Below are 12,288 nucleotides of genomic sequence, written 5' to 3'. Positions count from 1 at the left end.
GTATTTATCTGATGAGATTTAGAAAAGCTTTTTTTTTTCTTTCGAGTAATTTTTCACAATATAATATGTATTGTTCTTCCTTTTAATTTAGATAAAAAAAATTAAATAGATAAAATAATTCAGATAAAATATAGCGTATGCTATATTTATTTATTGATAACGCTATATTATAATATTATTTTATATGAATATTTTATATATATAAACTAATGAAAATGCAGAAATACTCACGGTGAATGGTTTTAATTTCGCATAATCGACAAAGTCCAGTCTCCGATCTTGCATGAATTCTATCGGCATTGCGTCTTCCGGAAGTTCGGCGCGTGCCACGAGAGGATAAAAAGTCTGAAAGAAGAAGGAAAAAAAAGAATTAAAAAAGGAAAAAAAAAAGGGATAAAACGGAACAAATGATCGCGCTTTTAATTAAACCGATATATCCAGATAGATATATTCCTGCGTTATTGAAATTAAATAAAAAAAATTCGTTGAGGTAAAAAAATTTCCATTTTATTTTTTGGATAGAAATAAAAAAAAAAAAAAAAGAAAAAAAAGAAAAAACAAATAAAAAGAATTTATCTTAATTTACTCACAAGAGCGGGCCAAGCAACGGTGTTGGCAGTAGCGGTTGAACCTCTGAGCGGTTTCCCGTTGATACGATGATGATGATGATGATGATGATTATTATGATGATGATTATTGTTAGCGTTATTGTGATGATCGATGGTTACGAGACTTGCGTGCCTGGGATCTGCACGTTCACCCCAATAAAGCCCTTTTTCAACGAGGAAGAAGGAAAACACGGCATCCCTATGAGGGGATAACCACTCTCGCCTTTGCCACTCAACGTCGTCGTACTCCACAAGGATCTATGAATTCAACATTAAAACATATTAATTAATATTATTATTATTATTATTATTATTGAAGAAATTATTTATATAAGTAAATTATATTTATATTTTATTCATATATATCTTATAATATATATCTCAATTCTTACAACATATTAACAGATATTAATTAATACTTTATATATATGCATATATATATATATATAATTATTACATTACATAATTATTATCATAAATGTCAAGAACTCGAGAATCGATCGGCGGCGGTAAGAAACCAACCAATTATTATTCATTATCTATAACCTCGAATAAAAAAGAGTTTTAATGAGCAAAAGGTGGAAAAGTATGAATAATTACGCTCGATTTATCATAAAGATTCTATCAGCTAAGATGTCATTTGACGCTTAATAAAATGAACAAGCTGATTGAACTCCGTCTTATTTAATCTTTACCACAATTTTATCCAACATTTTTTCCTTCTTACTTCTATTTCTTCGTCAAAACATGACCAACCTTCGCCATTGAAAATAATTGCTCTTAATGTCCATCTAATCGTTAAAGCATCCAACGATTAACGTTTATTTATCCGGATAAATTGCGAAGATATTTTCTTTTTCCTTTTTCTTTTTTAATTCGAACACGATCACCCTCGTTTATTATCAATCATTTTTATTTGTTTGACGGTGCAATAAACAGCGTCGATTAACGAAAATTATCGTTGAATGTAACGATGACGTACATGTTTCGAATCAAAAATATAAAATCCTTTTTCCAAAACCCCACACCCATACAACCCTTGGTGACCGGCTATATTATTCAGTTCGCTTGGTATAGTATATAACTGGTATGCGACAATTAATTGATAAATCAACATTTGCCAAGGTTGTACGTGAGCGTAAATGTAAATAATTTCTCGATGGGTAAAACGTTGATTGATCACTTTAACATATAAACGTAGATACGCAACGTATCTACATTTCGCTTTTTGTAGCATTAACAAAACCTCCCTTTTCGTTAATCGACAAATAAATAAAACTCTACTCTGTACGACAGGCGACGTCTATATTCGTTCCATGGAAAATAAATAAATATAAACAATAATAATTTGCTCGTCGGAAGGAAACAATAATAAATTTGATATTTATTAACATAACAACGACAATATAATAAGGTGTGCGTGTGTGTATGTAAGAGAGAACAATAAGATTCGTTTATAGAATTTATAATTTTATAAATTATAAATAAATATAACAATAATAATAATAATAACCATGTTGATTATATACTAATATCAAAATATTTAGTATAATATTAATATATTAATAATTATTATATTTTCTTTTCTGAATATAATATGCATATATATATATATATATATGTAATATTCCTTTTAAAGAAACTCGAATAAAAGGCAACAAATAAGAGACATTAAACGAAACATTGTAATATTACTATTTATATCATTATTAATACTATTACAATTAGAATTTTATCGTATACGTTCGCGTAATGTCCCTTTCAAGTTGTTCACTCACTCATAACAAAGAGCAATAATAAAGGAAATAAATATATAATGAATGTAAAAGAAGAGAGTAACCTAGGTCCATGTCCGTACGGTACGAGCGTGTACGCTCGAATAAAATGTTGATTGAGAGTTAGGAGCGGTAAAACTCACGGGGAGTTTATAAAGATCACCGATAGATGGCGTTAGCTCTCGGCGTCTAAAAGCGTAATGGCCGACGCAGTCGAATGCTCCGCCTCCTAGTGTTATCGCAAGTACCCGCCCGATCTGTTGTTGCCATGGCAACGAGAAACGCGCGGCCATTTTGATTAACCCGACCTACCGCAATCCTTCTCCTTCCCGGAGATACGCGAACCGGCGCAATAGTAAGAGTGAAGTATCTAACACACCATTCTCCTCGACAACCTAACCCCACCAACCAAACCAAACCTCCTCTCTCAACGCCACACTAAAAGTCACGGGGCGCTACGTTCGAAACTCGTGGCGCGCGATTATCCCCCACATCGGTTTCGCACGAAGATATTTAGAAATTGCTTTACTCTCCCCTTCTTTCATTTTTCTTTCCTTTCCTTTTTTATTCTTCTTTTATTACATTATTCCTATATTTCTTTGTACTATTTCTCTCAATTCTTCTTCCATTTCGTTCTTTTCACGATTATGTAATTATTGTCGTTTCTCGTTGATCCGGTCGATTGGTCGTTTGAAAGGAGTTCGTTGAAAAAGTGATGGATTGATGAATGAATGAATGAATGAATGAATGAATGAATGAATGAATGAATGAATGAATGAATGAATGAATGAATGAATGAATGAATGAATGGCGAGAGGGTGAAGGGGCAAGGCGAGGGGTAAATAGGGAAGGGAAACAAAATGTCGGATAACAGAGAAACGATCCACCATTGTAATTTTAAGACTGGGAGATCGATATATCCGTTCGATGGTCCCAACCATCGGTTATCTTTTCCTTTTTTTTTTTTCTCTTCGATCGTCGTCATTTACTTTATCCAATGGAAAAGAAAAAGAAGGAAGAGAGAGAGAGAGAGAGAGAGAGAGGGAAAAAAAGAAAGAAAAAAAATAAATAAGTGTCAAGTTACGTAAGTAAGATCGACGTCGTCACGCTCGCCCGACTCTAAAATTTCCGCGTCTACGCGTTCGTAAGCTTGTTTATACCGAGAGAAAGAGATATATAGATAAGTAGATAGATAGACAAAGAGAGAGAAAGAGAAATCAAATTTTAACTTAGATAAAACTCGTAAATTTCTTTCCCCCCCTTTTTTTTTCTTTTTTCCTTGTTACAAATATGTATTCTTTTATGAATAAATTTTTTATCATTATTTTTACATTCAAAATAATTACATATATATATATATATATATATATATATATATATATATATATATAATATAATAAATTATAATCCAATCTTATTCCCATTGATCTATATTACGTATATCTTATTAATTTTTTTTCCTTCTTCTTTTCATTCACTATACAATAGTAGATGGGTACATACACGAGTACAATATTAATCATGCTCTTTCATTACTTCACTTTTCTTTGATGTCATTTGCCTCCGGTTGAACGGCGGCAATAAATTTTCTCTTTTTCTTTCTCTCTCTCTTTATTATCTATTCGTCATATATTTTTCTATGGGTAACTCAATTCGACTAATACATATACACACACGTACGCACGCACACACACATCGTGTATGCGTATACCGAATAAAAGAATTTAATAAAACAAAAAAAGATTTGAACTCTTTCTCTCTTCTAAAGTTTTCTTAGAAAATATTTAACTAAGATAGAGAAAGAGAGATAGAACCTTTACTCTCCCCCTATGATACCTAGGTATCTTTTCGTTCGATAATATTGGACACGAATGAGAACACGAAACAAAAACAGAGAGACAGAGAAACAGAGGGGGAGAGAGAGAGAGAGAGAGAGAGAGAGAGAGAGAGAGAGAGAGAGAGAGAGCAAGAAACAAAATAAAAAAAGAGAAAGGAGAGAGAGAGAGAGAGATCTGTTTCTTTTTTATATGAACGTTCTTTAGAATGCACACTCACTTTACGTGTGCATTTGGTGAACGTGACGTTTGAAAAAATTTCTAATAACAGATATCTACCTTCTCTATTAAACAACTTTTATATTATTATTATTATTATCATTATTATTATTATTATTATTATTATTATTATTATTATTATTATTACTATCATCGTCACCATCATCATTATTTTTTTTTTTTAATTTTCTTTTTAATTTGATTATTATAATTTTTTTCTTCTTTTATTTATTTTTTTTTTTGTTTCTTTTTTTTTTAATAACTCGATACGCTTTTAATACATAGGTAGATCGATGTATAATATCGACGAGATATCGAACATCTCGCTTTACCCCCTTTTCCCATCCCCTGTCGGCCGCCTACTCGCCAACATCAATATACTAACCTTTCTTCCTCTCCTCTCCTCATCCCCACCCGCCCACCTCTTTTTCGTCTAACTATCCCAGAATGACGTAGCGAGAATAGAATTTTTTTGCCAGCTCGCATCGCCGATAGCAAGAAAGTTTAATTTCAAGCGCGCTTCATTATCGATCGCTTGGCCGGCACCTATCTATAAATAACCCACTCTCGGGTTGCGTTATATAGGTAGTATCTATGTAGTATATCTCTGAGAGCAAAGCTATGCGATTATTAAAATCATTTTCTCCAGTTCGACTTTGTCAGACTTTACGGAATTTTTTTTTCTTTTTTTTTTTCTCTTTTCTTTTCTCTTTGTTTTTTTCTAAGAAAAAACAAGAGAATGAGAAAAGAAAAGAAGAAGAACCCTTTTGAATCCTTTCATCCTTCGCACTGGCACGTGACATTCTTTAGAATTAAAGCTAATTTTTTTTATTTTCAATTAGAAGATTTGAACATCTTCCATTTTCAATAAACTATGTGAGAAACAAAACGTATCGTTTAGGTATTTTTTTTTTTTTTTTTTCTTTTCATAATTAATATAACTATTGACGAATAATAATTTCAAATTATTTCTAATTCTTCTTATCACCAATTAAAAGGACTTGGTTTAATTATAGATAAAGAAGAGAACTGATTAAATATTCGAAATATACAAAAGTAATAATTTTGATTCGAACATAAACATTTTAATAAAGGAGCATATTAATTAAAGAAAATCTGTTAAATTATAAAAAACAGAAAAGAAAAAAATTTGTTACACTTTTCTTTAATAAATATTCGAAATTAATAATTTTATTTTAATTAAATGGTCAACGAACATACACGCGCGCACACATGCACATTGTGATCAATGGCTGCATTAATTAAAAAGATTTGTTTAATTATAGTAACATTTATTATAATTTCTGTTTATACGTTCAAAAGTAATAATTTTGTTTTAATAAAAAAGGAGTCGACATTTTAATCGATCGGCAACATATTAATTAAAAAGATTTGTGCGATTGTAAGAACCTTATTACAATTTTTTAATTGTAATCATTTTTTATATCCGTATAAAATTGAAAATAATAATATTGTTTTAATTTAAAAGTCAACATTTTTAAAACTTATAATTAATACTGTACTATCTCTGAGACCAAATACACATATAGACATACAACCGCAAAAATAAAAATCATTTTTTATGGTCTTACATCAAAAGAGAATTTCCTTTCTAATATATATATATACACAAACACACTAAAAATAGACACACTCAAAGAGACAGATATCTACGTTTCAAAACAATATAAGCCTAACTTGTGGGAAATTAAAAATTCTCATCGAGAGGTCCTTCAACTTTACAATTTTACTCGATGAGCACCGATGACGCGTTTTACGATCGAGTAACCAAAGACAATGTTGGTGCAAGAGAAAGAGGCCTTTCCCTTTCACCCGACGACGAGCGACATTAAAACTCTCATTTTCTCTTAGTCATTGAGGATCCACAAAGCTATGAATTTTAAAGAATAATTTTGAAAAAAGAAAAAAAGAAGAAAGAAAAAGAAACGAAAAGAATAGAAAAGAATTAAAAGAGAAGAAAAAGATTACATCTAAATAAGCAGGTGACGACGTAGCAATTCTATTATTTCTCAAATCAAAATCAAAATTTTAGATCGCTCTAATTTCGACAAGTTTTCTCTATAATTATTAGTTATATTAATTATTTTAATAATATCTTACTACGTGTGTATATATATATATATATATATATATGTATGTATATATAAAATGTCTTTTTTTAACTCGAACTCGTATTTATATTCCATTCTACATAAATGATATTCGATTAAAATTGTTAAATTAGAATTAAATGTTCCGTTGTTCCAATTTTGAGAGAATCTTTTTCAGGACAGCCAAGGATAATTATTTTTCTTTATATTTGCGAATGAGGTCATATCATTTATATAGGACGTCCTATTTACCTCGAACTACTATTTAATTCATTATATGATACATAAATACATATTTACTACGTTTCATTAGATATTAAATCGAAATCAAAAATTTTAATCATTTTCATCCAAGAAGGAAACATTGTATTATTATTTTCATTAATTTTATAATAAAATATATATAAAGGATGTTCTTTTTTAACTGGTACTCGTACTTATTTTTCATTATATATAAATGATATCCAATTTAGAACTTATTGCTATTTGTTAAATTGGAATTAAATTTTCCATTGTTTCAATTTCATAGAAAATTTCTTTAAGGGAAGTAAAATATTATTATTTTTTCTTTATATTTGCGAATGAGATCATATCTAGAAATAGTTAGTTAGCTAGAGAGAGAAAGAAAAGAAGAAGAAGAAGAAGAAGAAGAAGACTGGTGAGGGTGAGTGAGCGGTATTGTGTTGTTGACAGTGACAGTTTTTCTTTTTCTTTCCTTTTTTTTTTTTGTAGTTTAACGTCGGAGTAACATCATCTCCTCCATAGAAACTCGTTTCTATTGTCTCTCTCTCTCTCTCTCTCTCTCTCTCTCTCTCTCTCTCTCTCTCTCTCTCTCTCTCTCTCTCTCTCTCTCTCTCTTTCTCGAATACTCTTAGCGTTGTCATCATACTCGACCAGTAACGACTCGCCATGCTCCTATGTGAATGCACCTTTCGAGCCTGTTCCCAAGTATATAATACCAGAGAGTACGTATACGTGTCTCTCTCTCTCTCTCTCTGTCTGTGTTTGTGTATGTATATATAAAAGAAAGAAAGAGAGAGAGAGAAGATTCGTGCGGTTCTTCTTTCTTTATATCCAGCTAGCAAGGCTGACAGTTATTCGCCAGTGGTGCTGAGAAAGAGAGAGAGAGAGAGAGAGAGAGAGAGAGAGAGAGAAGGCACCGTTACTGTCCCGAATCTCTCAGTATGTCATTAGTTTTGTTTTTATTCATTCCACGTGCTCACGTATAGAGGAAGGAAAGAAAAAAAGAAAGGGAGAGAGAGAGAGAGATGCAATATAAAATAATTGTAAAATGCTCGACGCACGTTAAATATCAACGCTTTCATGTTTTTTGAAATGTCGTCGAAAAATTATTATCAACTATGGTATATTAAAAATTATCTAAATGATATTCCTCGTTTTCATTTTATTCGTGTGCGTACGTGTATCCGCGTGTGGGTGTTTCTGATAATATATTCTATTATTATCTAAATATCTTATTTGTATCATTAAAAAAAAGAAAAAAAGAAAAAAAAAATCTATGTAATAATATCGACATTCATTCAATTTGCGTAAATTCGTAAAGATCTTTTTCCCTTTATTTAAATTCCAACTAAGTATTTTATCGATTGTTTTTTTTTTTTTTTTTTTTTTTTTTTTTTAATGAGAAAAATATTAACGAATGATTTAAAGGAATCCTTTGGAAATAATTGCGAATGATTAAAAAAAAAAAGAAAAAAAAGAAAGAAAACAAACAATTGAGTGTAGGTGGATGATTTAAGAGAAAGAGAGAGACGGTAGGAAGAAATTCGACAAGGAATTGATTTTGAAAATTAATACTCGACGAAAAGTAATGTGTACGCCATTGCGCTTCCCGTGCTCTCTCTCGCTCTCTCCATTTCTCTATCTATCTCTTTCTCTCACGCACACCAGACATACATAAACACAGGAGATGTACACATAAATGCGTATGCAATAGTGGGTGGATGCTGAGACTAAGGAGAGCCACGAGAGATATAGACGAACGAACGCAGGATACACAAGGGAGTCTCGTGTTTACGTACAAAGGAAGAACCGCACAGAAGGGAGGGATACAGGAGACTTTCTTGAAACGCGAACCCCATTTCACTGAGAACAACGAGTGGGTGAACAAGAGAAAGAGAAAGAGAGAAAGAAAAAAAGACAAAGATAGAACGAGCTAACGAGTAGTATTCTGTATGTATGTGTGTATATGCGCGTGTATGTATTTAAAAGAGAGAGAGAGAGAGAGAGAGAGAGAGAGAGAGAGAGGACATGCATTTCTCGACAAAAGATCTTTCTCTTTCTTTCTTTCTTTCTCTCACCCCGTTGTTCTATCTTCCTCTCTCTCATTCGCTTGCTGCTTTTTTTTTTGTCTTCTTCCAACATACGAAAACGACTCCTGCGCTCGCGTGCACTAGGCTTTTGATGCGCAAGTCTCATGTATTTTTGCGAAAATAGGCCGCGTGGAGAGAAGGAGCACCCAACAGTAACACCACCACCAGCAGCAGCAGCAGCAGCAGTAGCAGTAGCAGCAGCAAGTAGCAGCAACAGCAGTTGGCGTAGTAGAGAGTCGAGGGAGTAGTATTGAAGGAGAGAAATAAAAAGAGAGATGGAGAGATATAGAGGTAAATAGAGAAGAGAGAGAGAAAATGATTCAACGAGTAGAGGGAAGAAAAAAAGAGTCATGGATGCTGGTGGATGTGACCCCCTTTTTTTCTTTTTTCTTTTTTTAACTTCCATCGACGGAGATGCTTGAACGATCGGTGGATGGAAGAGCGAATGCCAGGTGTTGTGCAAAAAAAAAAATATATATATATATATATGTATGTATGTGAAATGTTCTTTCCTATTTAGTCTTCTTTCTCTCTCTCTCTTTTTTTCTCCAGATGATGTATCTCTCCCTCATTCGAGTACAAGTGCCATGCGACATCGAAGGGGTTGATTTTAACATACTCATTTTTCGTTCTCGCATATTCGACAACTTTCAATAATTTTTTCTTTTTTTTGAAGATTTAAATATAACAAGGAAGAAGAAAAGAAAAGAAGAGAAAAGAAGAGAAAAGAAATAAAAAAGAAATAGAAGGAAAATGACGTACATACGTAAGCACGTACGCAGACATATATGCAGCAGAAAAAAAATCTAGAAAAAAGAAAGAAAAAAAAAAACGATGAAATTTGTAAATTTATATCTCGAAATATAATCGAATTTGTGTAATTGTTAAAGAGGAATAAATAATAATTATAATAATAATAATAATAATAATAATAATAATAAAAAAACGAAAAAAAAGGTGGATAGATAAACGAGCATTCGAAAATATAAAATTTTAAGTGGTTGCCCGTATAAGGGTAAGTAAAGTAGGTCGAGGATATCTTTTTATACCATTACCACCACCAACCATCAACACCACCTACACTATCACTACCACCACCTATTACTACTACCATCACCACTACTTATTATCACTAACTTGCGTATACTAAATACGTCGTCATTGATAATGTGATTTCTAATGACAGCTGATATTTCTAAGCTCGCGTTAACTCCACCCTTCTATGGTCGAAATTCATCGGGTGGTGAAAAGAACAGGAGAGATAAACAAAGAAAGAAAGAAATAGAAAAAAAGAAAAAAAGGGATGAAAAAAAAAGAAACAGATACATAAATAGATAGATACATAGATAGGGAAACATTGATTAAAGGATTGATCACGATTATTTGCAAATGTTTTATGTATTGAAACATTAACGTGACTGTGGCTCATAGTCAGTCATTCTTTCCTTTTTATCCTATTCTTTCTCTCTCTCTCTCTATTTCTCTTTTCTTCGTCCGACTTATATGGACGGATAGAAAATAGGCCGAGAGTCCGAATACAAAAAGAAAGAAAGAGGAAGAAAGGAAAAAACAGAGATAGAGAAACGAGTAATGAATAGTATTAATAGTAGTAGTAGTAGTAGTAGTAGTAATAGTAGTGTAGTAGTAGTAGTAATAGTAGTAGTAATAGTAATAGTAGTAGTAATAGTAGTAGTAGTAGTCCAGTCGTGAATGGTGAAATTCCTCTTTTACCATGAAAAATGTTTCGAAAGAAAAGGACACAGTTCTATACCTACTGATAATTACATCTCCTCATATATATATATAAAGACGAATGTGTGTGTGTGTGTGTATGTGTGTGTACTTAAGGTGATGTAGGCAAACGCACACGTAGTTTAATTCTCTTTGGATATCTCCGTGAAAGAATGAGAATTCGAATAATTAATTAATCCACGGACGAAGCCTTAAACCTTCCCTCCTACTCCCCTTACCCTGTCGGTTGAAATCTCGGTGAAAGCTCCCCTTTCCTCACCCTCATCCTCCTCATCTACGTCCCATCTCGACAAAGAAAATTTAACGAAGACGCTCTCTCTCTACTCTACACGCTCGATAACGATGATAATTTTATCGTATTTAAATATAAAAATTTCACGGTACCTCCGGTTATTCCTTTATTCTCTCATAATGTCTGATTCAAAATGTCTGTAACATATTTTTGTACTCAAAGGCGGACGATATTAGACAAAGAAATATAAAATTAGCATTGTTATGTACAAAAGAAATGTAAAATTAGCACCGTTAGATAATAGATAACGAGGTAACGAATAATGATAAGAATGCTAAAAAGGTTCGTTTGTGATGGTTTAAAAAGATAATAGCTTTCTCTCTCACTCTCTCTCTCTCTCTCTCTCTCTCTCTCTCTCTCTCACTTTAAAATAACTTCAATTTAAAAATTTAATAAGAAAAATATTAAATAATTCCTAATTATTAATAACACATCGCGATAATCATTAATAACGAAATTTGTTTTCGCACATTATCTAATAATCAATAAAATGATGAAATGTTAATTGACGTTTTTATTTTATAATCATTTATCCTTATTATTTACGTAGCTGTAAAAATTTTATTAATCAATGATATTCATTTTATTATTAAAGTCAACGTGCGTTTTTCTTATCATTATTTTTATTAATCCTTTTTAGATTTGACCTTTCACAGAGATCTTTTTCCCTTAATCCGGAAGCTAATCTCTCTCTCTCTCTCTCTCTCTCGCTCTCTCTCTCGCTCTCTTCCGCAATTTGCAAGCGATGCGAACATTTCCGTAAACGCTTCCCATTATTAACGATGCTATTGTGCTAACCGGATTCTCAGCTTGAATCGTCGTAGAGAAGCACGTTACGAAGAGAGAGAGAGAGAGAGAGAGAGAGAGAGAGAGAGAAGAGAGAAATGAGAGAGATAGATGAAAAACGAAGGACGAAAAGATAACGTACGAAAGGAGATAAGAAACAATGATATGAAAGAAAAAGAGGAGAAGAAGAAAAAGAAATAAATAGCAAGAAAGAAAGAGAGAGAGAGAGAGAGAGAGAGAGAGAGAATACGGTACGCGTATGTTACGTCCGGGGATACTACCACCGGAAGTTGGAGGCCACCGTCTGACCTTGCGTTGGTCGGTCTGTCGGTCGGTTGGTCGGTTAGTCGGTTTCAACTCTGTCGAGAGCGGGGCCCTCCTTCGGAGGCTCGATCTATCTAACGGGTGTCCCGTTAAACATAGGCAATGTAGAATTTTATATTTATTTATTGTATCATTTTTCTTTAATATCGACATTTACATTTATATATATATATATATGTTTTATTTTTAAAATTTATTTCATTAAAATATCTTTTAATTTACATGTATTCATAATACAATGTACAAAATAAAA

The 12,288-nt window shown here is 32.2% G+C and overlaps 1 protein-coding gene across 10 annotated transcripts in view; it reads right to left on the bottom strand.

Moving 5' to 3' along the window:
• The window catches only part of LOC124431148, a 238,284-nt gene that overhangs the window by 188,156 nt on the left and 37,840 nt on the right, over positions 1-12,288 (bottom strand). For 9 of the 10 annotated variants that reach the window (XM_046978661.1, XM_046978669.1, XM_046978668.1 and 6 more), the window contains exons 4-5: positions 591-866; positions 232-345 (exon numbers count right to left, since the gene is read on the bottom strand). In XM_046978661.1, the coding sequence (XP_046834617.1) occupies positions 232-345; positions 591-866 (390 nt within the window). Of the gene's footprint in view, positions 1-231; positions 346-590; positions 867-9,643; positions 9,684-12,288 lie in introns of those variants that run through there. The other variant, XM_046978671.1, reaches the window with a different exon arrangement.

The sequence above is a fragment of the Vespa crabro genome, chromosome 20 (genome assembly GCF_910589235.1).
Source record: "Vespa crabro chromosome 20, iyVesCrab1.2, whole genome shotgun sequence".
Lineage (NCBI taxonomy): Eukaryota > Metazoa > Arthropoda > Insecta > Hymenoptera > Vespidae > Vespa > Vespa crabro.
This window is presented reverse-complemented; position numbering and strand designations above follow the sequence as displayed.